A 27,220-nucleotide genomic window follows, 5' to 3' on the forward strand; every position below is an offset into this window, starting at 1 on the left:
AGCTGGGTGAGTTTGGGCCAGTCACTCTCCCTGAGCCCTAGGAAGGAGAAGGGCAAGCCACTTCTGAAATCTTGCCAAGAAAACTGCAGGGACTAGTCCAGGCAGTCACCAGGAGTAAGGCACAAAAATAAGTAAACAAATTGCTCCATCTAGTACTGTCTACAGTGCTACTCTCCAGGGTTTCAGACAAGTTTATTTTCTAACCCAACCTGGGGATGAAAAGAACTGCACCAAAAAACTTCTGCATGCAGATAATTCACTGTTTTTATGTGATGGCTATAACATTAAAACCTTATACAATGTAGCTTTAAAGAGCAATGGGGAAGTTTGTATTGGGGAAAAGTGATAACCAGAAGGAAGTAAAGAAGGGTGAAAAGTGAAGAGAAACTCAGAGTGTCTGAAAGTCTTTCCTATTAACTCCTGTATCGGTTAGGATCTTATGCATACAAACAAGTTTCACTGTCCCAAAGGTTTCTTCTGTTGAGATGGCTGTGTGTCCACATTACTCACATCCTGATCTCTGCCTCAAAGAAGAAAAAAGGACCAACCCTATTGTTCTGCGGCGAACAGATGTGATAAGATATAATGAACCTGGAATGATATAACACTGATTCATGTTTCTCATACGTAGCACTGCCCTGTTCCTTTAGTAACAGGAGATGGCTATGGGAAGTGTTTGATTTGCGGTTTCTTTGAAAGTGGCAAATTTTATCATTGTAATGTGTTGTTGTTGTTTCTGTTCCATGAGGCATAATTACATTTTTTGCCTTAGAAGCCTAAAGATCTCAGACTGCCCTGCCAATATTCTGTTGCTCTGGATAAGTGAACAGTTTGCATCTGGCAATGGATATTTTCAGCAATAACCCCCCAACATGCAGTTTGTGACTTTTACTTTTTGTCCTTGTTTCTGGTAATATCAATTGGCAACTGCAGTCAAAAGGGAAAATGCTGTTTTGCAGCCAATAGAATGAAAGATCACCTCTTTGTTTTAAACCAATTCTTCTGGCAGACGTTACATATTTAGGGAAACATTTTATTTTTCTTTCATTTCTTTTTCCCTGGCACTTACCTTATGTGCCTTTGATACCCTGGATGGTTTCCACATCAGTTTAGATGGGCCACTGAGGTAGCTGAACAGAGAGAACCAAAACACAATCAAAACCTTCCAATCTTAGGGACACATTTGGATGGCGCCTGGAAACCCAAACATTTGGAAGTTACTTTAATTGTGATTCAAACCAAGACCATAAATAAAGCTCTAAGTGGCTCCAGATCTTAGCGGCAGCCTTGTTAGAACAAATGGGCCCTGGTGCAACCAAGGGCACTAGCCTTGAAAATAAAATATTCCCCACAAGGCTTTACTAAAACGAATTTCCAAGATGTTTCTTACTTTGAAAAATAATATAAAGGAATACAAGCGAACACTTCCATGATAACTAATGGAAGATAAATTGTAGTGTGCATTCAGTATATACTTATTATGGGGCAAGAATCATCAATAAATTTGTATCTCACCCTTTCACTAAAAATTGCCAGTTAAGGTAGCTTACAATAAAATGCAAATATGGTAAAACAAAATTTCATGTTTAAAAAATGAAAATTGATTAATTAAAAAACCTAAGCAGTTTTTTAACATACATCAGTAACAAGTGACCTTGAATGCCAAATACCTGTTTGGGATCAAAACATATCTTTGTCTGCAGTTGAAAGAATGATGGAAATGGGATTGGATCTCTTCCTCTGAAATGAAGTTCTGGAGCTTTGGAACAGCCATGTTCTACTACATGTGTCTCTACGTAGTGCAAAAGAGTGAAAGGCCTTTCCCCGGGAGGTTCCTATAGGAGAACACATTCTTTCATATACTGTATCCTGATGTCACAAAACTCATACTGTCAAAAGAGCATTATAGCCACTACTCTGAATTGTGCAGAGTCAGCCCTACTATAAGGTTGTTTGCCTCAAGCCACAAATGTTGGGAGCCAAGGATCTGAAGATATAGTGTATATACTGTGCAGTCGGGTTCCCCTTCATCTCCTAAGCTATTCTGCTGCCTTCAAGACAACACCATGCCCAGTACCAGAATGTTGAAGAGCGGATGTACATTCAGTGTGATTTAGAGAAGATTTAAACCTCATAGTCAGTGATGAAATCACATGATTTCATAAAGACGTTTTCACTATTACTTTGATTTATTTGATGCATCTGCTTTTCACTACTTTAGAAATCAAGGCATGCAAGAATTAAGTAAAATTGTTGTAGGTCTCCTCTCTCATTGGTTGTCATAGTTGTGCTAATAATGGAGGAAAATATATTTTAAAATAGCTGGGTAATATCTTTACTGTAGTGGCTGGGGAAGACTCCCCTGTTTTTGTAATATCTTGCCTTATGGAGGAATTCTGAAGAACTAACAATCTTGCACACACTTCTCTGATGTTTTGGTTGGTCCTAGTATTGGTTGGTCCTAGTAACGGTTATGGACATGTACACACCCACACACAGACACACACACTTGGGTACACACAGAAAGAGAAGATAAAAGAAGACCCTTTGCATATACTAATTGTTAGGTATGTAGAGAAACAGGGAAATAATTACCACGATTTATATAGAAATATAGTACCTCTCACCATTGTGAAGAAACCAAGGGACCTGTGTACCTGGTTGATCTGTTGACCAGGTGGTCAAGTCAATTAGCTCAGTGCCTTTATAGCTCAATGCCCATTTCACATAATGAATGTTAAGTGGACATTGATCTCCTAAGTGCCTCAACATGCACAATCTTAAATTCAAAACATATTTTGAAGCCATTTCAGGAAGTAGTGTCTCCCTATAAAATTGATTCAAATCATTCAGTCAATATTTATGGCTTCGATCATTTAGTACAGGAGTGCTTTGTTCAGGAGATTTTCCATATCAGCAATTTTCAGTATTATCAGTACTAGCCATCATTCTGATAATGTATCACTAATGAAGCATTAATATTCCACAGCATTGGCTAGGAGATACTATAAATAAGGAAATGTTCCTCACCATAATATCAGCAAAGCTCAGATGAATTTCTGTAACTATCACTGAACCTCCTGCACTGTTTTTTTGTGTGTGGATATATGTGGGATTTAGTTGTAGGAGAGACTACAATTAATTTCTGTTTCTTTAACCTCTTTGAGGTATCTGGGGGAGGTCTCTCCCTTTTCCTTTTTTGTACTTGAGAATGGGGATGAGATTGTTTAGAGGCTGGAGTTTCTTCATGTATTGCCACAATCATCATAAGGGAACCTGTTGAGGAGTTACTAGACCTGAAGCATGCTGGTTAGAGACCAGAGCAAATAAGCTTGTTCCTGCATTAGCTACAAGGGTCATCCCACTGTCTTTTCAATATTCCTCAGTTTAAACAAGAAAGGAGAATCTGATCTGAATCAACAATACAGTAAATATGGCAAATTTGAGACTGAGCAATATATCTTAAGCCTAAAGAGACCTAAAACAATCTTTTGCAAGAAAAAATACGTTGCTGTTGTTGTTCAGTCATTAAGTCGTGTCCGACTCTTCATGACCCCATGAACCATATCGCGCCAGGCCTTCCTGTCCTTAAGAAAAAATATAACACATTCTTAATCCTGAATTTAGAAACAGTTCATTGCATTACACCAGCCTCCTAACCTGGAACTCAAAATCCCAGAATTCTCAGCCAAAATTGGCCATGCTGACTAGGGTCCTAGAAGTTGTTATAATTGTAGCACATCTGGAGGCCACCAGCTTAAGGAAGCCTGTCTTATAGTTCTGCTGCATAAGGATTAGGCACACTTATCATTTGGAAGTGGTGAGAGCATAACAAAAATGCTATTAAAAAGTGAAGTCCAAGTTTTTTGGGGAGGGAGGCTGAAATGTTTTCAGAATTTAGCTATGAGTGATAGATTTGTTTCACTGGAGCTTGAACTTAGTGATAAACATGTCGTGATGATATAGTGTTCTACAAAAGCCAGTCCTATGTAATTAAGCTACAATTTTGTGATTTTTTTTCTTTTTTCTTTTTGCAGAATCTGTAATAACTTTATATAGAGCTGGCAATATTTCAAAGATAAATGTAAGTCCATGCTAAAGCGCTAAAAATAATTTTGAGTAATAGGAAAATAGTAATACTATGGCCCAGTCCTACAGACTGTCTCCTCCAGTACCAGTTCATGTTGTCTTTAAAGTGGACAATATTAGAAACTAGTTTACACTTAAAATGAAAAGCTAGATTAATGTAGGATTCAACACTGAGAACCATAAATTGCATATTCTTTTTAAGACAGTGTTCTGACAATCACAAGTTTCAGAAATATGTGCCCTTTCATAACTATAATTGTAACTTTTAGGCATTTTTCATACAGGCACATTTTCCCTTGTTATTGCACATGCAAATCTGCAACCATAAGTCATCAAGCATTTCTGAAATCATGATCTCACTTTTTTTTTTAAAAAAAAAGTAAAATTGCCAGGTAGCATCTCTTACTGGATTGAAATCCCTGTGTACTTACATTCAGCAACTGTGATTGGATTCCCTTCCCCCATTTGGAATCTTGCCTGCAATATCCAACATATGATTGTGGGACACTAGATAAACACCCCCCCCCATGCATGCAGTTCACATGGATAAGTTGCATTTTTTGGCCTGATTTGTGAGGTTGATGAGAACATACTGTATATTATTATTTATGCATCATTAGTACTGCACAATGCATGTTGGTTGATTTGTGGATTAATGCCCGAATATATCCTCCTAGAAAACTGTAACTGCCTTATTTGACAGTAACTTATCAATAAATCTCTCTCTCTCTCTCTCTCTCTCTCTCTCTCTCTCTCTCTCTCTCTGTAAAAATTGCTGGAACATTAATGATGGTCTCAATACTTTTTTAAAGCATATTCTGCATTATTTTTGTTCACCTCTGTTGCATTTTGTGTGATTGATCTTGAGGTTCAAATATCAGCGATACCTCTCAAGACAGTATTTATAAACACTGGTGGGCATGGGCCATATAAAGTAGCAAGTCAGCATTTGAAAGGGCACTCAGGACTTATATTATGATTGATACCTGTGATGTTGCTTGAATGAGCCACTGGAGGGAGCCCAAGAACAATGTGATTTTGTATTTATCAGTAGGGGCTGAAAACACTTGGATCCCATTCTTAGTCACCCACCACCAAACCTGGCAAATGCAAAAATTTGAAATGAAGTGCCATGACCTAAGAATATGAAATATAGAACAGAAAAGTTAAAATGAATCACAGATATAACGTGTTTCTTTTTCAGCTATTCAGTGCCACAAAAGAGATTCCACTGTGATTTCACTGAAAAATTCTAATTATGCAAAGATTGATGGATGATTCCCAAAAAGACCTGGATAGGTATAACTTCATAGATTTTTAAGACAACCTTAGAGGAGTCCCATATATACATTATTTGCACATAACATTTATGTGGTTAACTAGCCCATAGGAATCCAATGTGCAGTAGTGGTTCAGGTCTTGGATTCAGGTTAGGAGAGACCCACATTTAGTTAGGATCCGTTAAGGGAGATCCTCCTTCAGCTATAAAGCTCATTAAATGACTTTGAGCACATAAGCTCATTCACCCAGCTTGGTGGTAAGGCTTCAGTTGAAGGATGGAGAACAATGTATGACGCCATGTACAGAAAGAATACCTATGCAGTGCAGTGGAAGGAAGGAGAAAAGAGATATGGCAGAATCAGATGATACAAAAGCAATCAAAACTTTGGCTTGACATTTATTAGACATGACAAGCGATAGATGAAACACAGAAGTCAAGAAAGACAAGAAACAGCCAAAACCCAAAAGAGAGATGGCTATTGGGCAAAAGTCTAGATAGACTCTGTTTCAGCCTACCCCAGTTTAGCTGGCTGATCATACGCCAAGGCAGCATAACTGCTATGTTGGTGTGTGTGTGAAGGGATGCAGAACATCATCAAGCATTTTTGCCCTGATGACAACTAAGTGTGGGTGCAAAATATAATATTTCAGGAGGGAAAAAAAAGCACATTAAAAAAATTACAGGGTACTGGAGAAGTATACTGAACCCCCAAGGGCCAAGCAGAAACAATTGCTCTTTATTTAATTTTATTAATAAAAATGATTTCTAATTTCTCTTTCATGTTCATCCCCATGTAGGGGGATAATCTTCATTGTCAGAAGGAAGAAAAGAGAGTTAAACCAACAGTTATGCACAAATTGAAATGGGCAGGATGAAGAAATATCTGCTATAAGTTTGTTCAAAATCCATTAGAAATTATTCTAGTTTTATGTCTGCACCTAGAAATAAAAACAAAAATGGGGTAAATACATATTCAGTAATATGGATGCTGATAAGGACTAAGAAGATGCAAATATGATTCAACCCAAATCCAACTTGAATTATTCTGGAGATAAGATGTTTTGTGGAACATTAGAAAATTCTGCTTTGCTTCCAGAACCCATCAGTTCAAAACATGCTGAACTGAAGATGGTCTGGTAGTCTTCTGGAAGTAAATCTTGCAAAACAGGAAGTGATTCATGGTAGCAGAATCATGGAGTCATGATTCTAAAACCATGCATACATGCATTTATCCAAGGATAAAACCAAATGAAGTCATTTTTATTTTTCTCAGATTAGCATAAAAGAGCATTGTAACTGGGTATTTTCACGCACGCCAGTCATTTACCCAGATTTCACTCAGATGACTTATTAAAAAATTATTTTATTTCAACTACAAATCAGAGTTCTGCACTGAAAGTTTGATATTCCATGAATAGATTTTCTCTTCATTAACAACCCCCCCGCCCACACAAAGAGCATGATAGATAGATAGATGAATAGAGTATGTATATGTATCTGTAATATGTACAAAACACAGAGAAAGAGAGAGAGAGAAAGGGGAGGGAACAGAAAAAAAAATAACAAAACAATATTATATGCCATATTGAGAAAACTATTTTGCCCAAACTTTAGCATATCTTTAAACTTGAACCACATGGAATAAAGTGGATCATTCTTTCTATTCCATCTATAGAGAGCCAGTTCATAAGCAGAAGGAAACATATAATGTTGATCCAAGATTGCCCATCTAAGATCACACTGTTATTCCAGCATTGAGAATTTATCTTTTTTTGCTGTGCCCAATAAATCCACACTCAATAAATCCATAATTCTTCACACAGTTGTAAATTCCAAATTTTTGGTGTATAATTCAAATGTACATTCTCAATTTTTAAATCATATTGATCTCTGAAACACCATATTAACAAATTTATGGATATTCAATAAATTTGGAGCAATAGTGGTACAAACACATATTATATGAATAAGTGTCTCCTCATCCATTTACATTTCCTATTTAGCGAGTTGTTAATATGGGATATTCAAACTTTTTACCCAGAATCCTTGCAAATAACTGATAACCACCTTAGTGGTACTCTTTAATTGTTTATAAAAAGTACTGTAGAAATGTTACAGTATTGACAGTAATTCAGGAGTTTCACTGAATTAGTATTAATACTAATACTTCTGGACCAAATTGAGAAATCAGGAAATGATTTAATTGAATATATTGCAATCTTAGGTAATTCAGATTCTCCTTGTTGAAAGGAGAAACCAACTCACATGGTTGAAAGACTTGACTTGAAATATGTATTGATAGCCCTACTCATATATGATTTCATCCCCCCAGAAACAGATTAACTGCAATTTTCAAATTAGGATTGTCCCTGAGTATACATTTATCATTTGAGTAAAGGTCAACATTATATTTTCATCCCATTTATGATATTAAAGGGGTTAATAAGTTAATAATAAGTTCCTAATTCTCCTTTTTTTTAAAAAAAAAAAAAACCACTTGGTCACATGTTCCATAGAGAAATTGATGTCAAAATAAATACCCCAGTGATAATGCTAAAAATCAGGAAAAACCTCATCTTCAAAATTTAAATATAATTTAGATAAGGAAAATCTAGGGATTTGTCCCACTCAAAATACATGCTTAAAATAATTTAAATGTGTTAGCAGAGGGATATTATTTTCTTTCATACACTCAATAGTATTTTAACTATGTATTTATGAACATTTTATCTGAGATAAGAAATGTGATATATTTACAACTGAAGAAAGTTTCCTTGGAAGAATTATTCCCAGATTTTTTTTAAAATTCAAGCAACATGTGAAAGCCCAATTTTTAAAAATGTCCACAGAAATAGAAGTATATGAAACTCATTTCAATTAACTGAATAATCTGATGAATTAACCAACTGCTTCACAATATCAGTAAAAATACAGAACATCCATAATTATCAATGACATAACATATATCATTGACATATAATGACAGTATGTGTCCATCTCCAGACTTTGTTATATCCAGAATATTTTCAGTAGTCTAGTGAGGCAGGCCAATTGTTCCAGTATCAAATTAAAAATAAAAGAAGATAAAGGAGATCTCTGATGAATTCCATGAATATCTTGATAAATGAAGAAGTAATTCCATTTATAGTTAGGTAGAAGTAGAGGACCCCATACTGATTCCATATGGATGTGGATAGGAATTGGGAGCTCGTGAAACTGATGCATAAGACGCAGTCAAAGGGAGTGATGATATCCATAAATCTGATTGTTGCATTCTGCACTGATCATTTTCAGACAGATGTATGCATAATGTACGTTAGAGATCTAGGTAGGATTTCTTTTTTAGGGGAAAATACTGAGTCGGATCATTTAAACATACATGGGATACATCTCATAATACCAGTCGATAAACTCTAAGTCTGTCTAACTCTGGTTCCAACTGAGTCTGTTTTCCCACACGATATCTTTGCACTTTTGTATGTTAACTTTTGTTTATGCTAAAGAAAATTTGGAAAAGTTGGGCAATTGCACATATCTACTGATGTACCTTGGATAAAATGTCAGTGTTACATTGTCCTTTTTTAAATTAAAAAAAAGTCTAGAGGACCATATAGAACTCTCTCTCGCTCTCTCTACATGTGCGCGTATACACACACACTTAGTATATTTTGTGATATTTAGATATGCACAATCAATGATAATGACTGATTTCTGGAGAAGCTTTGTGAACATGGTGCCAAGCAAGATATGATAGCAAGAAAACAATAGCAATTTTAGGATTTTTTTTTTTGAAATGCTTCTGCAAAAGTTTAAAAGGCACAGAATCTCTCTCAGTACAAAGGAAGCAAATCTTTCTACACTTGAATATGTGGATAGGATAAAAATATGGCAAGGATAGTTAGATACAAAGGAGAACATGGCTCCTTGTCTTAATGGTTGCAAGGCTGAGGAAGGATCTCTTTCTTAGAATTCCTTCTTCTACATATCTATTAAAAGTACAGGATCATGCTCCTTTTGCCAATTTATGCTAAATATTTATGATATATGAGGGCTTGCTATGTGCATTTAATCACAGCCTATCATATAAAATCATCAGATGAAGCCTTTCTTGACATGGTGGGTAAAATGTCTCCTGCTTTGTGTTAGAGAATTGGGCCCATAAAACTTGCCAGTCCTGATATCACACAATCTGTCACTTTTTGCAGGAACAGTCAGATTTTTAAAAGCTGCTCCTTGCTTCTACTTATCCCTAATGGTTTTTTCCTGAGCAGGGGGGAAAAAAGACTAAAAGTCTTTGTATACCGGAGAACAAAGGGAAAGAACTACCTTCTTCAATATAAGCTGTGACAAACTGATCATCTCCAGCCTCTGGACCTTCAATAATTTGGGATCTCTGATTTCACACATCACATCAACTGTCACATACCTACAGTAATAAAAACGGCATATGTGCTACAGATGGGAACAAGGATAAGGAAATGGAGCATTCAGTGTGTTCCCAAGCTATAAGATACCTCCCAGCTGGTTATAATTGGAGATTCTCTTTTCTGTTTCTTGTAACTTTTTGGAATCCATGCTGAAACAGTCTTCTGTATAGGCTAGCATCAGCCAGAGAATCCAAAGGTTTCGTCTTCTTGTTGAAGACATATTTGTGGCCCTGGACATACAGTATTTGTGGCACCGGATAGTCCATTTGCATAGAAAGTAGTTTAGTGTTCTACCGCTGGTAATGGTAGTTCCTCAGTATCAGTTAGTCCTAAAACCCAGGAAACACACACTGCATTTATAACAGCTTGGTTGGGAGTTCCAGAGTTTTTAAAAGCAGATTGGAAAAAAAGTTTTTGTCATGTTTAATATAAAATATTAAATTAGTAACACTACTTTTTAAGAGGGGCCTTTCAAATCAAGTTGATTTTAATTTCATTTCTGACTCAACGCAGTAAAAAGCAATTCTCAGCTTCTACAGTCCTTTCTCTTACAAGCTACTAGTTAGTACATATATAGTAAGATTATATACATATAGTAAGATTATATATAGCGGTTTAGTACAAAACTCCTAGAGTGTTACACAACATAGTTTTTCTTGACATAAGATTATTATACTCATTTTTAATTATTTATTAAACTTGTCAAAATTTTCAGATTAGAATAACTCTTATATAATTTGAGTAATATTAGCCACAGTTGTTAATTATTGTATGATACTCTCATTTTGATTTACTTCAGTATTGACTTAAACCTTCAAAACGATGTAAGGCATTTTAATATGCAGATTTAAACCATTGTTTTTTTGAAAATTAATTGCACATTTTTACGTTTTTTTTCTTTCCCCCTTTTGTTTTCTTGTCCTTTCTTTGATTGTATTTGTAAAATTAATACAGAATCAATGTATAATGCTATACTGATAAAATATCATAAAACTGAATAGTAATAGCATTACATTAATGATTATAGCAGCTGATGAAAGATTGATTATCTGTCTTACTGACTTCATGAAACTCCTTAGGAGATTAAGAATGTTAAAGTTAATGCCAGTGTAACAATAGATAAAGTAGATAAATTTAATTAAATTAAATGAATAATCTTCTCTTGCCAAGGAGATACGTAGCTATTCTTTTCCCAAAACTTGTGGGTTATCTTGTCATCAAGAGTTTGCTTTGAGGTCAGTTTGCTTAGTGATAAACTAAGTTATAAGCCCATATTAGTCCAGTACTGTATTTTGTTAGTCACAGTGGCCAACCAGATGCGTCTGAAGTGTTTGCAAACAGGAGAGGGAAAACCATTCCCCTCTTCTGCCATTGTTCCTCAGCAGCTGGTAGTTCTTCAGGGCTTCCAACCCAGAAGTTGATATCTTATCATTTTCTTTTTGTCTCTTCTCAGAAACTCATGCACCAGTTTAAGAAAGCTTTTTTATAAATCCAAGATAAGAAAGCTATCCAAGTTACTCTTCTGATTTATTATTTGTATGTCCCCTTTATTCATTAAGACATCAGCTGGTTTCATTTGTGAAACTTGTGTAACATCATTTTCCATATCATTTTTGTAGCCTGAAAATTTTTAATCCATTTTCAGATTCACATTCCGCAGCCTCAGTCTCTGTTTTATCCAGTAAAATCTGCTCCTCTTCTATAACTTCTTTTGAATCCATTTTTATAATAGCAGACATTCTTAAGAGTAATTTCTGGGTGCATTGTTCTGAAATATCCTTGAATTCTTCCATTGTCAAATAATATTGCTCTATTCTATATTAATGGGTCTCTCCTCCTTTAATTATAATCTTTAGTTCTCTCTGGTTCTCTCTAGTCACCCTTCAAAGTCCCCTCTTACCATTTTTTTTTCTAATCAGCAACATTTTCCCACAGGAAGATTTTTTGGTTGGTTTAAGAATCTGCATATATTTTTGTAAAATTTTAAACAATCCACAGGAGGTATTCTTGTAATTAATTTCAAAAACTTATTTCAAGTCCATCTGGCCCTTAATCTGTTTATAACTTTCCAAAATCAACATTCTAGTCACCCTTTTGCTGTTAATTCAAATATACATATACATATACATATACAGTGGTACCTCGAGTTACGAATTTAATCCGTTCCGTGACTCTGGTCGCAACCCGATTTGTTCGCAACCCGAAGCAAATTTTCCCATAAGGTTCAATGTAATTACCGTTAATCTGTTCCGGCGTCCACGGACCACGCGTCAAGGGCGGAAAAACGGCCACGGACCGTGCGGCAGGGTGGAAAAACAGCCGCGGACTGCGCGGCAGAGCGGAAAAACGGCTGCGGACCACGTGGCACGGGCGGAAAATGGCCGCAGACTATGTGTCATGGTGGAAAATGGCCGCGGATCCGGTTCGTACCCCGAGGCGGAGTTAGCAAACCGAGGTAAATTTTTGCAGCCAGAGCTGGTCGTAACCCGAAAAGTTTGTAAGCAGAGGCGTTCGTAACCCGAGGTACCACTGTACATATTTAAAGTCCTTAAACTTGTATAAAACTTGTTTCATCAACTTTTTTCGTCAAGGATGTTTCATCCAGTGTAATGAAACATGCCCTTCTGAAGGTTCTTAACATTCAAAAAGCCATTAACAAGGAATTTTCTAAAGTGGTTAAGAAAGGAACTATGCAAACCTAGTGTCCTGTTGAAGGCACCGAACCGCGGCTTAGGTGAGATGACTTTCCCCCAGCTCCCAGAGCTCTAAAACCCACCAGAGACTGCTGTCTTATGGTCTTCTTGCAGGAAGCCACTGTATGGAGTGCTTATGGGTGATCCTGGTCTTCTCCTTGCTATGGAGAGGAATTCTGAGGAGCTGATCCATTCACTGGCTCCTCTTTCCACCACGGTCATCGGCTCTACTTTTGCAGAGCCATCTTTAGTCCACCATTGCTTCCCTGGAAGCCCCTCTTTTCCAAGGATATGAAGGGATCACTTTTCAGATGTTTCCCCCTTTCTATCACTTTATCCATTTTAGATTTCTTCCCTATCTTTTTATCCCATGGGTTCCCAAAGCACACCTACATGAAATTAAGTAGAGAGCTGCATATTGCCCTGGGGCCACAGGTTCCTTTTCCCTAATTTAAGGAAATGGTGAGGAATGAACTCAAATCCTAACTTTGACCAATCTTTCCTAGGGTACCACTTACAGAATGTCATGAAGGGTTTGCTTTTATATAATTTCATTTTCTTTTCTAAAAGTTGCCTTCTCCATTTTTCCAACCTTGGAGAATGCATCTCCTATCATAACCTTTGCTCAGTCTATTTCCAGCCAGCACCATTACATTTGGCTTGGACATCATGCTACTGCCTTTGAAGGGGGCATACAATTCAGCTTGCAGGGTTAAGACATGAACATGTGCTTTTCATTCTTTATTACAATTAGTGTGCCATACACATGTCATTAGTGCTTTGGTCTTAGATGTGACTTCTAGGAAAGTGAGGAGGTGGAGTATTTGCAACATTTATACTTATTAGTTGGAAACTTTCAAAGGCTGAGGTTAGTGACTAGATAGTCAGGCCATTGAACCTTTACCAGATGACAGAGATTTTTAGAGATTGGCAATTGAGAAAATACGATATCTGTTAAGGAAATATTTTAAGTTACTAGTCAGCAATTGGAACATTATGTTCTTCAATAATTTATCATGGGACACCCATCCTTGATTTTTTGTCTTGTGCTGTGATTGCTTGCATTTATTTTGCCATACAACATAACAGTTTCCCTTCCGTGTTTTCGTATGTATGCCAACTTTCAGATGTATATCCTACAAAATGCAAAGATGCTCTAAAGATGATAAATGAAATTTTTTTCACTTTAAAGTATCATCTTTAATTTATTATGATGTCACTGATTACTTGTTAAGGTGCCAAATGGTTGCCTTATTTTTGCTTCAACAGGCTAACATGCTTGCCTGTGTATTTTCATTGATTCAGGTGGACTTACTTCCAAAACTTTCTTCCACAACATACATACATACATACATACATACATACATATATTGTCTTTCAAATGCCAATTTTTTTTTAAAAAAAACCTTGTGTTAATAAAAGTTTATCAATTTTTAACAATTGAGACCCAGTTCCATCTAATGAGGTACAGCAAAGAAATGCTGAAGGTGGGCAGATTCTCAGTGTTCTTATTGGTGATCCTTTTTGCTTGGCTCTACCCTTTGGAGAGACATTCCTCTGCACAGTGCTTGTTAAGTTACAACTAAGAGGCTGTAACTGTTCATGTCTTGGACACTTTAGATCTGTAGGGCATCATGTATAATCCATGAAAAGGTTCAGAGCTTGTTATGTTAGCTAAGTACTTATTGGGAAAGTCACAAAATAAGCCAAAGGGCAGGATGGGGACACACCCTTCAGTACACTAGTTCTCATGGCCTTATATCTTGGCTATGAATTATTTTCCAAAGTATGGGTGGGTGCCATGACTGCCATCTTGTCTTGTTCTTTTTTTGACTCCCACCCTGCAGGTGCCATTGAGTTAAAGTTTGACTTCTTGACAAGTGTGATAGTGGAATAAGCTTCTGCCACTTCTTTGAAAGAAGGCTGGCTCAGTTTCAAAATATCTGGGTTAAATGTCTCTGGGCATGGTGTTTTTGTCAACAGAATCATTAAGACAGCAGAAACTGCATTTTTCAAAAGAGTGAATGCTTCCAATTAGTAATGGTATACTTGAATTGTTCCACTTTGGTACAGTGTTTGTACAGGCAGTAAGATCATGATCAATGGGTCTCTCTCATGATCTTTGCAAATGTGCTGTTTATCCTTTGCCATTTCTGCATGCCAAATTCACTGAGAATAGCATCTTCAGTTTTGCACATAAACAGTAGTGGGATGATTAATGCAAAAAGGGCAGAATCTTTCTTTCCATATCTGAAGCAAGGAGAAATAGGAGAAGCAACACCTACCACAGTGAAACAAAGAAGTTACTGATTGGGTTCTCTATATTTGGTTGAGAAGAACTTCAAAGAAGTGGAAATAAAACTGTTCCCTTTGGGAGAACACATAAAAATTGAGAGCAACTTAATAGTAAATATATCTTAAATCATGATATTGATTGATTGATTATGTGCCATCGAGTCTTTTTTGACTCCTAGGGATGACACAGATAGAGTTTCTCCATGACGATCTATCCCCAACCTGTTTTTTCAAGTCTCCCAATGGTGCACCCATTGCCTTACTGCTGGTTGTCCTCTTCTTCTCTTTCCTTCCACCTTTCCCAGCATTAGAGCCTTTTCCAGAGAGCTGGTCTTCGCATTATGCATCTGAAAATAATCATGATATGTTTTGTTTCATTTTGGCTTAGTGTACTATTTTAACTTATACACAACCTGAAGCTGCGCTGGGTTTGGCTGTACCCTAGCTTCTAGTGATTTCATCTGAACTAAGCCTGTGCCAGAGAGCCAAATGCTTTAGTGTCATGTCTGCACAGAATTTGGCGAGTTTTCTTGAAGAATTTAGGTTGCAGAGTGTTACGTAAGAGTGGCCTACATTCTCTGCCTTCTTGTTGTAGGTCACTGCAGAATAATCCTTGCTAACTCTTGTGCTACAACTTTTCACTGTGGATTGTAAATTGACTACTTTGCAGCGTCTAGTGTGGTGATGTTTATTGTGTTTTGGACATTATAGACCTCAGGACATGAAATGTTGGAAAGATGAACTCTTTACTTGTCCTGTCTTTATCTTCATGTTTGTTTCCCTTTATCTTTCCTATGTCGACTTTAGGAGTCTAGGATGCTCATTTTCTCAGCCACAAGCCACGTTCCACCCCCTTAGAAAGATTTTCCAATGCCTCAAGTACAGGCATGACATTATTACCTGACTGTGCTATTATTACAGTCATCAGGAAAAATTATGGTTTATAGAAGCTCACTGGACATGCTCAGCATATCATAATTTGTATATTTGAAACACGTGTTATATTTTCTTTATTTATGATGAAATCTTTATATCCAGCTTAGACCACAACCTCTAAACCACATATTTTTGCATAGCCCATTGAAACACTTATAGCCCTAATGAAGGAATATAAGACTCATCCAATATATTTGATTTGGTTCCTGCAAGCCGGCCCAGGACCACATCCTGCCGCTGACTCTGCCACCCCTCTTCAACTACCAAGCACTTTCAAATAAAGTCCCTCTCCTGTACATAGCAGGCAGTAGCATGAGCTTCTGCTTGAGAGCTCTTTTGGCATAAACTGGGTGTGGCCATGTGTCCTTTCTCTGCAGTCATAGACAAATTTGCTTGTCTATATGGCAAGAGAAAAGGCCAAGGGATTATTTTACAGGTATGTGACATGCAGAGAGTGGATTTATCCACTGTTCTTTCAGTTACTTAGGGGAGAGCACAGAGCACTTCTAAATTGCAGCACAATCCTAGCAGCTGACCTTCGCTGAACTCAGAAAAATGAAGTAGAGCAGTCCAATTAATATGGGAAAGCAGGAAATGCCAGGGCTTCTGGAAGAAGACAATGGTACAATACTCTAATATTAACGCAAAGAAAACAATATGAACATGATCATGTAGTTAACCAGAATGGAGCTTGACTTGTGGGAGAGTTTATTTTAACCTACTGTAACTTACAGATGGAGAATGAATGGTTGACATTCTCATTCAAACATACATAAAATAAATTAGCTCAATAAACACATACATTTGGAAGCAATGAGAGATAAATTAGTTTGGTTAAGTACTGAAATTCCAAAGATAAAAAGTGCATATTTTACAGACACATCGCACATGTGCACACACACTATACACACCATACTCAGATAGCATGGAGAAGCAATCATTTCCATTTCAGAAGATCAACAGAGCTTGCTTATTATACCTATTTTCCTAGTAAGTGGATTGTTACTCTGATCTCAGTTAGATTTTTTTTAATACGAAGAATTTTATTGACTAAATATAAAATGCAAGAAAATATTACAGAAATTCCAGGGTTTTGTTTAGCTACTATTTAACCCTTAATATTACCAACCTAGCTAAATCAAACTAAGTTAATATATTTTGTTGAACATTTTAAACGCGAGAATAAGACTAATACAAACTAAAATAGAGCAAAAAGGAAAAAGGAAAAAATGAAAGAAAAAACTAAAAGTGCAAAAAGAAAAAGAGTAGCAGAAAAATAGAAAAGAAAGAAAAAAGATATAAAGAAGTGGCTTCCAATCTTCTTTATAGCAGTTGTAAGTACAATTATAAATTGACCTCTCTCTCTAAAGTTAAATTGTGACTCTCTTCCTTCTATAATCCTATCTAATCATTAAAACCATTAATCATAAATTCATTTTTTATTTTTTATGCAAAAAGTCCATAAGGGGTATTCCGTCACCAATAAACATAAATATTGTCTTTTCTCTAATCAAACAAGTTAGTTTGGTCATTTCAGCGAGTTCTGTCTTACCAATCATTCCTCTGTCATAAGTATTGCCAAATCTTTCCATCTTTGTGCATGCAATAATCTCGCTGCTGTTATCATATATAAAAACAATGTTCCATGACTTTTTTCCAACTGCTTATCCATAGTCCCAAGAGGAAAAGTTTTGGTTCCAGTTGAATGTTAATCTTTAAAATCTGACTCACTGTATGTATTTGAACCCAAAATTTTGTAGCTTTTTTGCACATCCACTAAGTATAATAAAATGACCCTTCTTGTTGTTCACATTTCCAACATAAAATTGAAATACCTTTATATATTCTAGATAATTTTCTGGTGTCATATACCAATGGTACATCATTTTATAAAAATTCTCTTTAAGATTGTAACGAAGTGTAAATGTCAGTCCTTTTAACCACACATTTTCCCATTGTTCCATCTGTATATTATAACCAAAATTTTAGCCCACTTTATCCTACATTCCTTAACTTGTTCTTCTTCAGTTTCAAATTTCAATAAAAGTTTATACATTTTAGCAATCACACATTCATCAATTGTCCACAATTCTGTTTCAAAATCAGTCTTACAATGTTCAATACCAAACATTCTTTTGTCTAATTTAAATCTTTCTGATAAATGTAAAGAAGAAAACCATTGACAACTGTGTCCCTCTGCCATCAGTTGTTCTCTTGATTTAAACTAAGTTGCTTAATGATGCTTGGAGCACCAACCAGGTCACTGAAAGACTCCATAGGAATTCCAAGAGCTTTGCAGCTGTCCAGTTGTGTCTGCTAATGATGCTGTCATCCCTGACAAGGTAAACCAAAGCTCAGCTAATGTGGATGTGTAGTCAAGGGTTATGTTTCTGATCACACTTCTTCCTCAATTCCATTTTATTTGAGCAGCAGTAATAATCCTATTCAGGTACATTTATCAGTGCATGCATCAACTAGCCCGTGATTAATGGCTAACTCTGCCCATCGTAAAGTGTGCCAGTACCTAATCCTCTACCGCTGTAGCGTTCACATTTATAGCATGAATATCTGCTGGGAAGGTACTTTACACAAATGTCTCCAGGCTGTCTTGAATGCTGTGCCATCAGGGTTCTAGATTGCAAGTAAGCATTTACACATGCCGCTGTACGCCTGAAGGCTCCCTTCCTGCAAAGGATCATGTGAATCAAGAATAATTTAATTACACATTTTTGAATGCATACACAGTGTCACTTCCAATCTGCCTGGTGATTTGGAATTTATTTGGCTTTCTTCTTTCCATGTTTGAAGGTCAATATGATTGGTTTTCAGCTGGATTTGAAAATGTGTGAAATCTGCAAGATAGAACACAGGAAACAATTGAATAGGAGTTTGACTGATGTGTTTTACTTTGGTATGTTATTTTTTGAACTGCTGGTTGCTTTAACTGTCTTAAGATCATAAGGAAAACATAAGAACCGTGCCAGATCAGGCCATAAGCCCTTCTTGTTCAGCATTTTTGTCACACAGTGGTGACTGGATGCATTTGAGAAGCTCACAAACCAGGATTGGAGGGCAATTGTAACTTCTCATCACTTCTCAGCAACTAGCATTTAAGACATGCTCCTTATGAATTAGGAGGGAATCAACAGACACCAGTATTAGTAGCCTTTGACAGCCTGATCCTCAATGAACCTGTCCAGTCCCCTTCTAAAAACATTTAAATTGGCTCTCATTAGCACAACTGCTGGCAGAGAATTCCACAGTTGAACTATATCCTGGGCAACAAGCTATTTCCTTCTGTGGGTCATGAATCTCTCTGCATTTAGTGTCAATGGATGACCTTGTATTTTAACATCCTGACTGAGAGAGGGGTCTTTTCCTTAAGTGCAGTTAGTGTCCTATTACCATAACACACTTAACTGAAAATTAGCCTTGAAAACTAACACAGAGGGGATTTGTTTTAACCCCAAATAGCCCTGAGGTTGTTTGGGAATAATCGACCCCCAAATCAACGGAAACATCTGAACAGGTTTCTAAGAAATTAAATATCCCTTTCCACCTCCAAGGAACAAAGTCCCAGAGAGCCTATGCGAATGGGGCCTCTCTATGTATTTTCTCCCCTTCCCTCATGGGCATAAAAGGAGGTTGTAAATGGGAAGAAGGCCTTCCATCTCTCTCCATAGTAATGCAAAAAGCTAGGATGTGACTGCAGCCTCCTCACCTCTCTCTCTCTCTGTCTCTCCCCACCCACCCACCCACCCACCCACCCACCCACCTATCTATCTATCTATCTATCTATCTATCTATCTATCTATCTATCTATCTATCTATCTATCTATCTATCTATCACATTTATATGGCCGCCTATCTCACAAGAAGTGACTCTGGGTGGCATATAGCAAAAAAATATAGAACAGACACAGTCATATTAAAAAAAGAGAGAGGGATTAGAGATCAGTGTTGACCAAGAGGTCTTAGAAAATGGTTGCTTGCTTGACTGGATTATTCTGCTGCCACAGTTAGTTAATCTGGGGAATGGCTGTCTTGGTCATTCATGTCATGTGAAAACAGCCTTGAAGAGGCAGAGGTGTACGTTTTACCAAAATCTATACAAAAGCAAGAGGATTTTTGTGACGGCTCCAAATGAATGCCTGCAAGAGGAGAAGGGCAGGGAGGAAAAACTCTATCTGGATAGAAAGGCTGCTCCTGGGATAAAGGGTGCTCTGTGGAAAATCCTCATTTTTTTTCTTATCTTCCCTCCTGATGCCCAGCAGCAGTTTTTCTAGTCTTTCAAATCATCCTTTATACCACCAGCTGGCAGAAACCTCTTTGCCAGGGGTATCTGCAGGATTGATTGATTAATTACATGCCATCAAGTTGTTGTTGACCACGTAGATAGATCTTCTCCAAGATGATCTGTCCCTAACCTGGTCCTTCAGGCCTTCTAACGGTGCACATATTGCTATTGTAACTGAGTCCCTCCACCTTGCTGCTGGTCATCCTCTTCTTCTCTTCCCTTCCACCTTTCCCCACATTACAGCCTTCTCCAGAGAGTTACATACATCTTCACATAAGTAGAAGTAGTTCCAAAGTAGTAAGAAGTTCCAAAGTAGGCTAATTGTAAAATATGTCCACAGGGTGGCCACGATGGTGAGACTCAAGCTGTGCCTGTGGTTGATGTGCACTGCATGCAACATACCTAAAAAACAGGTGGAGCTTCAATCACACTGTGGTGGCTGCCATTTGACTTTTTTGACTACACTCTGCAAACAGCCCTGCTCTTTGCCATTATATCAGAAAATCTGAAGAACTATACATGCCTGGGAAATGAAATTCTGCTTTCATTATAAAAGAGGTATAGAATTGAAAGAAGAAGTCTGCCTGTTTAGTTGCTTCTGCCTTAACTCCTGCTTTTAGCAGTTGAAGTAGGGTTGCTTGCTATAGTTAGGTACTTTAAATCCAAGCAGAGATGTTGCAGAGGGGGGCTTCTAATTTTCTTGCCATCCCTTCCTAGGTGCTTCTTCTGACTTGGGGTCAAGCTTCACCCAGATATACTTGTGTGTTGCATGCAATATGAAGCCATTGCTGATTACATTTCCCTTTGTGTTCTTTTCATGAAGAATGGTGAGACTGACCTTGTGAAGCACACAGAGAAGCTTTGCAGACAGTTCTAAGCTTGATTACTGAAGCCTGGCTTGCTGAATTCAATGGGACCTCTTGATAAATATGCCGACGGTTGCAGTCTTAACCCCCAGCTCATGACTGTTCCTGAACACAAAGAACATTATTCAGGATCCAGTTAATACAATTAGAAGTTAGATCTGGCTATGCAGCACATTTAATGCTAATTTCAACTGGCCATATAATAACATAGTTGTCTTGATCAGTTTTCAGTCTTCAGTAAAGAATATAGACAAGTGTATGTGGAAGGTATTTCATTTCTCAATGTTCATTTTTAGAGATAAAAAAAAGTTATACATATTTTAAAAAATTGTTCCAAAGGGAACATATCCTCACAGATCAAGGAGTTTTCTCCACTAGCCGATTTAGCTATTTTGAATCTGTTCATTATTCAAACAAAGGAAAAAAAGGTTGCTGGCAAAAAGAGGAACAATAAGCAAAGAATGTTCATATTGTTTGTTAGCATTCCATTATATTGTTAAACATGTGCTTGAATTCCAAAGATCTGAATATCGGGTTTATAATGAAATCTGTGATTTTGTTGCACAATTTATGGAAAATTATAATGCTCAAGTCTCACTTTAAGACTTATATATTTTCTTTAGAATGAAGTGTGGGGAAATGCAAAGAGACTGCAGCTGCCACACAAAAATGAAGTGGGTTTACATTATGCGTGCTGATACATGCACATGTACACGCATATAAGTACTAGATATGGTTCATGGATTCTCTGTGCTTACTTTGGAAATCTCATATTTAACAACCAAAAAACACCCTCATGATTATTTGCAGTGGATGTCAATGATTAAGTCAATTGCTTTGATGCCCATCTCTCTAAAGTACTTTTGTACAGACAGGGATTCATAATTTCAAAGATTCTTATGCTCCAGTTCTGAACAGTGAAGTTATTATAATCATTACCATTGTGCTTGTATAATACTTGAAGGCAAAACCAGAAATGCACATAATAAAACAAAAGCCACTGTGAATGGAAGTAATTCACAATATACTTAAAAAAAAAAAAATCACCGGACTTCCTGGATGGTACATCCAGTAAGATTTTTCATGTTATGGGGGCTAACTTGTTTGTCCCTTATCATAACCCTATAGCCACACTCATCGGTCACATAAATGGAAACAACATGATAATATTCATTCTCCTTAAAATGGATATGATTTTGACTTGACACACAAATGCAGTGCAGGCATGCCCATGTTGAAGAAATATCTGTGAGCTTAGGAGCTGAAGACCTTGTCATATTTCACCAGTTGTTAAACCCAAAAGTCGAGTGGCTTACTTACATGAGTGAATGATTCATCACACATCACAGTTGCAAATTTCAGTGACTTTCTTGAGAAAGGAGGACAAAGGTTAGGATGGCCAAGCCAGATGGAATGCTGGCATGGGTAACTCACAGTGCCAGGAAAGGGGAAGGAGTGGCATCATAACAGAATGGCGTTCCTGCACTGAGAAGGCGTGCAAGCTGGAGGCTCCCTATTCCTGCATTGTAGTTTCTTGCCTCTGAGGACTGGCAAACTTTATGCCTAGAATTCCACACGTGGAGTCAGTGGGAAAAACAAGACTTGTGAATGACTTGGCAGAACGGCATGGAGACAGACATTAAAATGTTAAGGTTCTAATGCTTTGGGCCAACTGAAAGTGCTCTGTGCTTGATAAAACAGTAGCAGTATTAAAGGGTTTGAATATGTGGCTTGTTGGCATTCCCTGGCTCAGAACATTTTCTAAGAATCTTTCCCTTGTGCCTTGCAGCGATTATCTCCCGGTAACTACATGCCTTTCATACTTTATTAGTATTTTAGAGCAGTGGAATGATAGAGACGTTTGTTGAAAAATTAAGGCGAATTTACCTCTTCTCTTATGTGCTGCCAGCCTTTGTGAGGAATGAAAATAAAATGCCTTTCTGCTTTCATAGAGCTAAGTAATTGATTATGCTTTTGAATAGGCATGGAAGTATATAAAGGTATTCCTCTCTTTTCTAACTTCCAACATTAATATGATATGCAGTTTTCAAGTAGCTATTGCTGTTGTTATTATTATTATTTGCTATGCAGGAGCATTCTCCTACATTGCTGCTTCTACTAGTTGTGTTTCAATTTGATGAAGGCGAATCTTGGACAAATTTATTTTATTTAATTTGTTATATCAAGTTATATCACCACCCAAAATCACATTTGCAACTTTGAGACATTAACAAAGGATTGAAAAACCGCAATAAATATCAGGTGAAGAGCAGAAAATAGTATAAATATAAATTGTGTCTGAGGTATATAACTTAGCTCCAACAAACACACATACACGCAAAAACCATATAAAAATCACCAGGCCAGTACATTGGTTATATTGATTTATGACTGATGAGTGTGTTTTTACCCTGGCTGCTCTTTTTATGTATGTTGTTTTTCTGTTTCTTTTTCTTTCTTTTTTTTTCTGTTTCCTTCTAACATTGTTAGCCACCCAGAGTCATGAATTTGAGATGGGTAGCCATATAAATTGAAATAATCAATCAATCAGGCTCCCTGATATGTCTGGGGAAACAGCCAGGTTTTTAACTCTTTGTGAAAAGCGAGCAAGGTTGGGGCCATACGAATCTTGGGAGATACACAGTTCTAGAAACAGAGAAAGCATGCTTCCTGGGTCCTGCCAGATGGCTTTGTTTAATAGATAGGACCTGGAGCATTTCTACTCTGTCAGATCTGGTGGGATGGGCAAAAATAATTGGAGATAGGTGGTCCCGCAAATTTTCATTGGCACATTTATTTACTGAAGAGATGGTTAAGGAATACTTATGAACATTCTGTAATTCATTGTTTAGTCATATGTCCAGCAACCTGCAGACTCACCAACTTCCCACATTTCAGTTAAATCCCAAGGGAAGACATGAAGAAACTCCTCCCACTGAGCTTCCACTGTGTGAACAGCAGTCATGCAACAGAAAACATCAACAGCAGAAACACGCACCACCACATTTAACAATAAAATAAGCATAAAAACACAACCCAAAGAAATTTGAAAGGTGTTCTCGAGCACTCTGGAAATAAGAAAGAAAGCATCTTTTGCAAGGGAAGGAAATTGCTTTGTTGAGAAATTGCAAGAGGCATATTTTGGCACAGCATTGTTATTATTAACTTGCTGATTGTTTAAGACTGATAATTTGGGACAGATATGAGTCAGCTCATAGGCTGTATGTGACCCTTATGCTGATCTCTGCATCCAGCAGACTTTTCTCACAAGCCCTTGGTCACTTAGCCAGTTGATGGTGAAGAATAGATTCTTCCTATTCCTGTTAGCAGTGGAAAACAATAATCTTCAGCATAATCACTGGCTTCTCCTTTCCCGAAAACTTTTCTGGGCTCTGCAAGTGGCTTCCAGAGATGGAGAGTTGGTGCTCCTATTTCAGTTGCTGCTCTCTGTCTTTTGCCACAGCTCTGAGTGCTCCGAACAAATATCAGCTGCAGAAAATATAGGATTACATTCCCTCACAGCTACAGGACTAGGTGTTCTTTTCTGAGTGAGGAACCTGTGGTTTTAGAAAATTCAGCTTGCCTTTGGGGTGAATTTTGTTTTTAACCAAGATGTTGAAGTTCCTATCCGGGCAGCTCAGAAGAACTTGCTTGTGTACAAGCCTTCATTGAACAATGTCAAAACCCAAATCAGAACCCAAGCTGTTTCTTCTTCATTATTGCAGAGTGGCATCTCTTCCGGCTTAATCTGGGATGGTAGGTATCGAACCTGGCATGTTTTGCACACAGCTTATGTAGCCTGCCATTTAGCTAGGGCTATGAATAAATAATGAGTGTCAGCCAATCAATAACATGGAAGCTCTTCTGAATGTTACTTCAGTCTCTCACATCAATTATTTTTTGTTCTTTCTCTCTCACATCCTTCTACCTCGTAAAGTTTTTAAGAGTGGAACAAGACAAAGACAAAGAATGTAGTCTGGAATGCACAGGTTCCCCCCAGAAGTCCTTGTGTGCTTCAGATGGCAGGACGTTCTTGTCTCGGTGTGAATTTCAACGGGCAAAGTGCAAAGATCCTCAGCTAGACATTGCCTACAGGGGAAACTGCAAAGGTAAGGAAATTGCCGAGGTATTCTGTAGACATAATGTGGCCATTTTTTATTGTTTTAATCACAAGTCTTAAAATGTCAGCTCATTTAAAAAAAATGATACAATATGAAACACAAGGGGCAGGTAAGAAGCCAATCGCCTCAATCTGGGTTTGTAAATTATGGACCACACTGTAGCCCTGATCTTCCAGGCTCCTGACAGCTCAAATGTACATCATGTACCATTTGCTAATCACATCTCACAGAACCTGTGGCAAAATTATTGTCTGTACTGGGGAGCTGCGAACATTTAGTGTTAGTTCTCTAGATAATTATTACATTCTTTTCATAGCCAAAATTTGGGATGCAAAGAATTAAAAGTATAGGTCTCATATATAACCAATACAGCACAAAAAGAATTCAGCGGTGCCTTTCCCTAACAAAATTACTTCTGCAATGTTTATGTATAAATAAGAGTTTAATTAAGGAAGCTTTAATTCAGCATTAATTAAGCGTGCTGTGCTTGCAAGTCCTTGTTAATATGTTGCCTACTATTTGTAACAACTTGTGGAAGTAGTGGTAAAAGGACTCTTAATTACATTATGTTTTGTTCTTAAAAATATAAATGCAAGATGAAAACAACAAATTAAAGTATTCCTTCATCCATACTGATGCTGGACGTAATCAAGAAGGAGCACTAAAACAGATGGGACTTGAAAACAGGGAACTTTTAATGAAAGACACAGGAGATGTAAAAAGCTTCAGTATTTTTGCTTGGATAGGTTGGTTCTGCAGTTGTGTTTTATTCAGCCTGCCACCCAAATACAGGTTGTCCTTACTTACTGACCACTCATTCAGCAACCATCTGAAGGTGCAATGGTGCTGAATGAATGAAACATACAACTGGTCCTCGATATTCTGGCTGTTGCACCCCCCATGGTCATGTGATTGCGATCTGGGTGCTTGACAACTGGCTAGCACTTATGACAGTTGCAGCGCCCTGCAGTCATGTGATCACCATTTGTGACCTTCCCTACTGGCTTCCCACAAGCAAAGTCACAGGGGAATCCAGCATGGAAGGTCGCAAGTCATTCCATTAAGTCCCTCTGCCTCGCAATACCCACCCCCGGCCCCGCCATGCTCGCACCGTGCCTCATTGGCCACCTGCACACTCTCCCCCACCTGGCAACACCTGGTGCCTGAAATTCCTTGCACACTCTCCTTCACCCACTTCCTGCCTGCCAGGGACTTGCAACTTCCTGCTGGCTTCCTCACTGACTTTGCTGATGGGAAGCCAGCAGGAAGTTGCGAGGAGGTCCTCGCTTAAGGACCCACAATCCTCGTTTAATGACAGCAACAGGGATTGCTGGGATTGCCGTCACTAAACAATGTGGTTACAGATGTCATGTGTTATGACTGCATTGCTCAGTGATGGAAATTCTGATCCCGATTACCATTGTTAAGTGAGGACTGCCTGTAGCACAAAATAGGGACTGAAGAAATAGGACATGAAAAACACTGGCCTGTCTGTAATGTTTTGACAGCACTATAATACCATCTTGATTTTCCATAAAGAGTGAGTAAACAAAGAATAGTGAAAAAGGCTAGAGTAGAAGCAATCAGAACTGAAATACTCCTACATTTTAAATAACTTGTTGGCATATAGGAAAAATGTTTGAAATAATAGTACAGCAACCAATTCCTATGCACATTTTTTCTATCCTTCTATCTTGCTCAGATATTCATGATTGTGCTTTGCGTTTCTAGTTAATCTGAAGGATGCTTTGGCTAATAGGAACTGAACAGGGTTTTGTATCGTTTGCCCAAGGAAAAAGTTGAGAAGCTTCTCAACTTAACTGCAGGGTTTGATTTTCAGCACAATACCATCCTTCTTTATACATAAATACCAGCGATCACAAAGGTTTACCTTCAGTTACATTTTATTGAGAAAGAAAGTGAGAGAAGGAGAGAGACCACACAGAAACATCCTTAGGAGACAGTTTTGTGCATTGTGCATTCCTCATTTCTCTTAGCTTCAAAAAGCCTCTAAAGCACCAAGAATTCTTTAAAGAGACATTCTGTCTCATCCTTGTTCTGGCCTTAAAAAAAGCACTCTATAATGCTTTTTTTTTTTTTTTTGGATTGTCTAATTGGCTCTACCTTTGTCTATGCTCAGCAGTGATAAAAATCCTCACTGAGCTTTGAAATCCAAACTCCTATTATTTTCTGTGATAATACAAAGGAGATCTT

General features: G+C 37.5%; 1 protein-coding gene across 6 annotated transcripts in view; it reads left to right on the top strand.

Annotated features, from left to right (window-relative positions):
• The window catches only part of SMOC2 (SPARC related modular calcium binding 2), a 137,572-nt gene that overhangs the window by 11,643 nt on the left and 98,709 nt on the right, over nt 1-27,220 (top strand). For all 6 annotated transcript variants that reach the window (XM_007427715.4, XM_015887983.3, XM_015887984.3 and 3 more), the window contains exon 2: nt 24,823-24,994. In XM_007427715.4, the coding sequence (XP_007427777.1) occupies nt 24,823-24,994 (172 nt within the window). The remainder of the gene's footprint in view (nt 1-24,822; nt 24,995-27,220) is intronic.

This window comes from Python bivittatus, unplaced genomic scaffold (assembly GCF_059951505.1).
Source record: "Python bivittatus isolate LINGU-HERP-01145 unplaced genomic scaffold, Pbiv_v1 ctg000020_np1212, whole genome shotgun sequence".
Lineage (NCBI taxonomy): Eukaryota > Metazoa > Chordata > Lepidosauria > Squamata > Pythonidae > Python > Python bivittatus.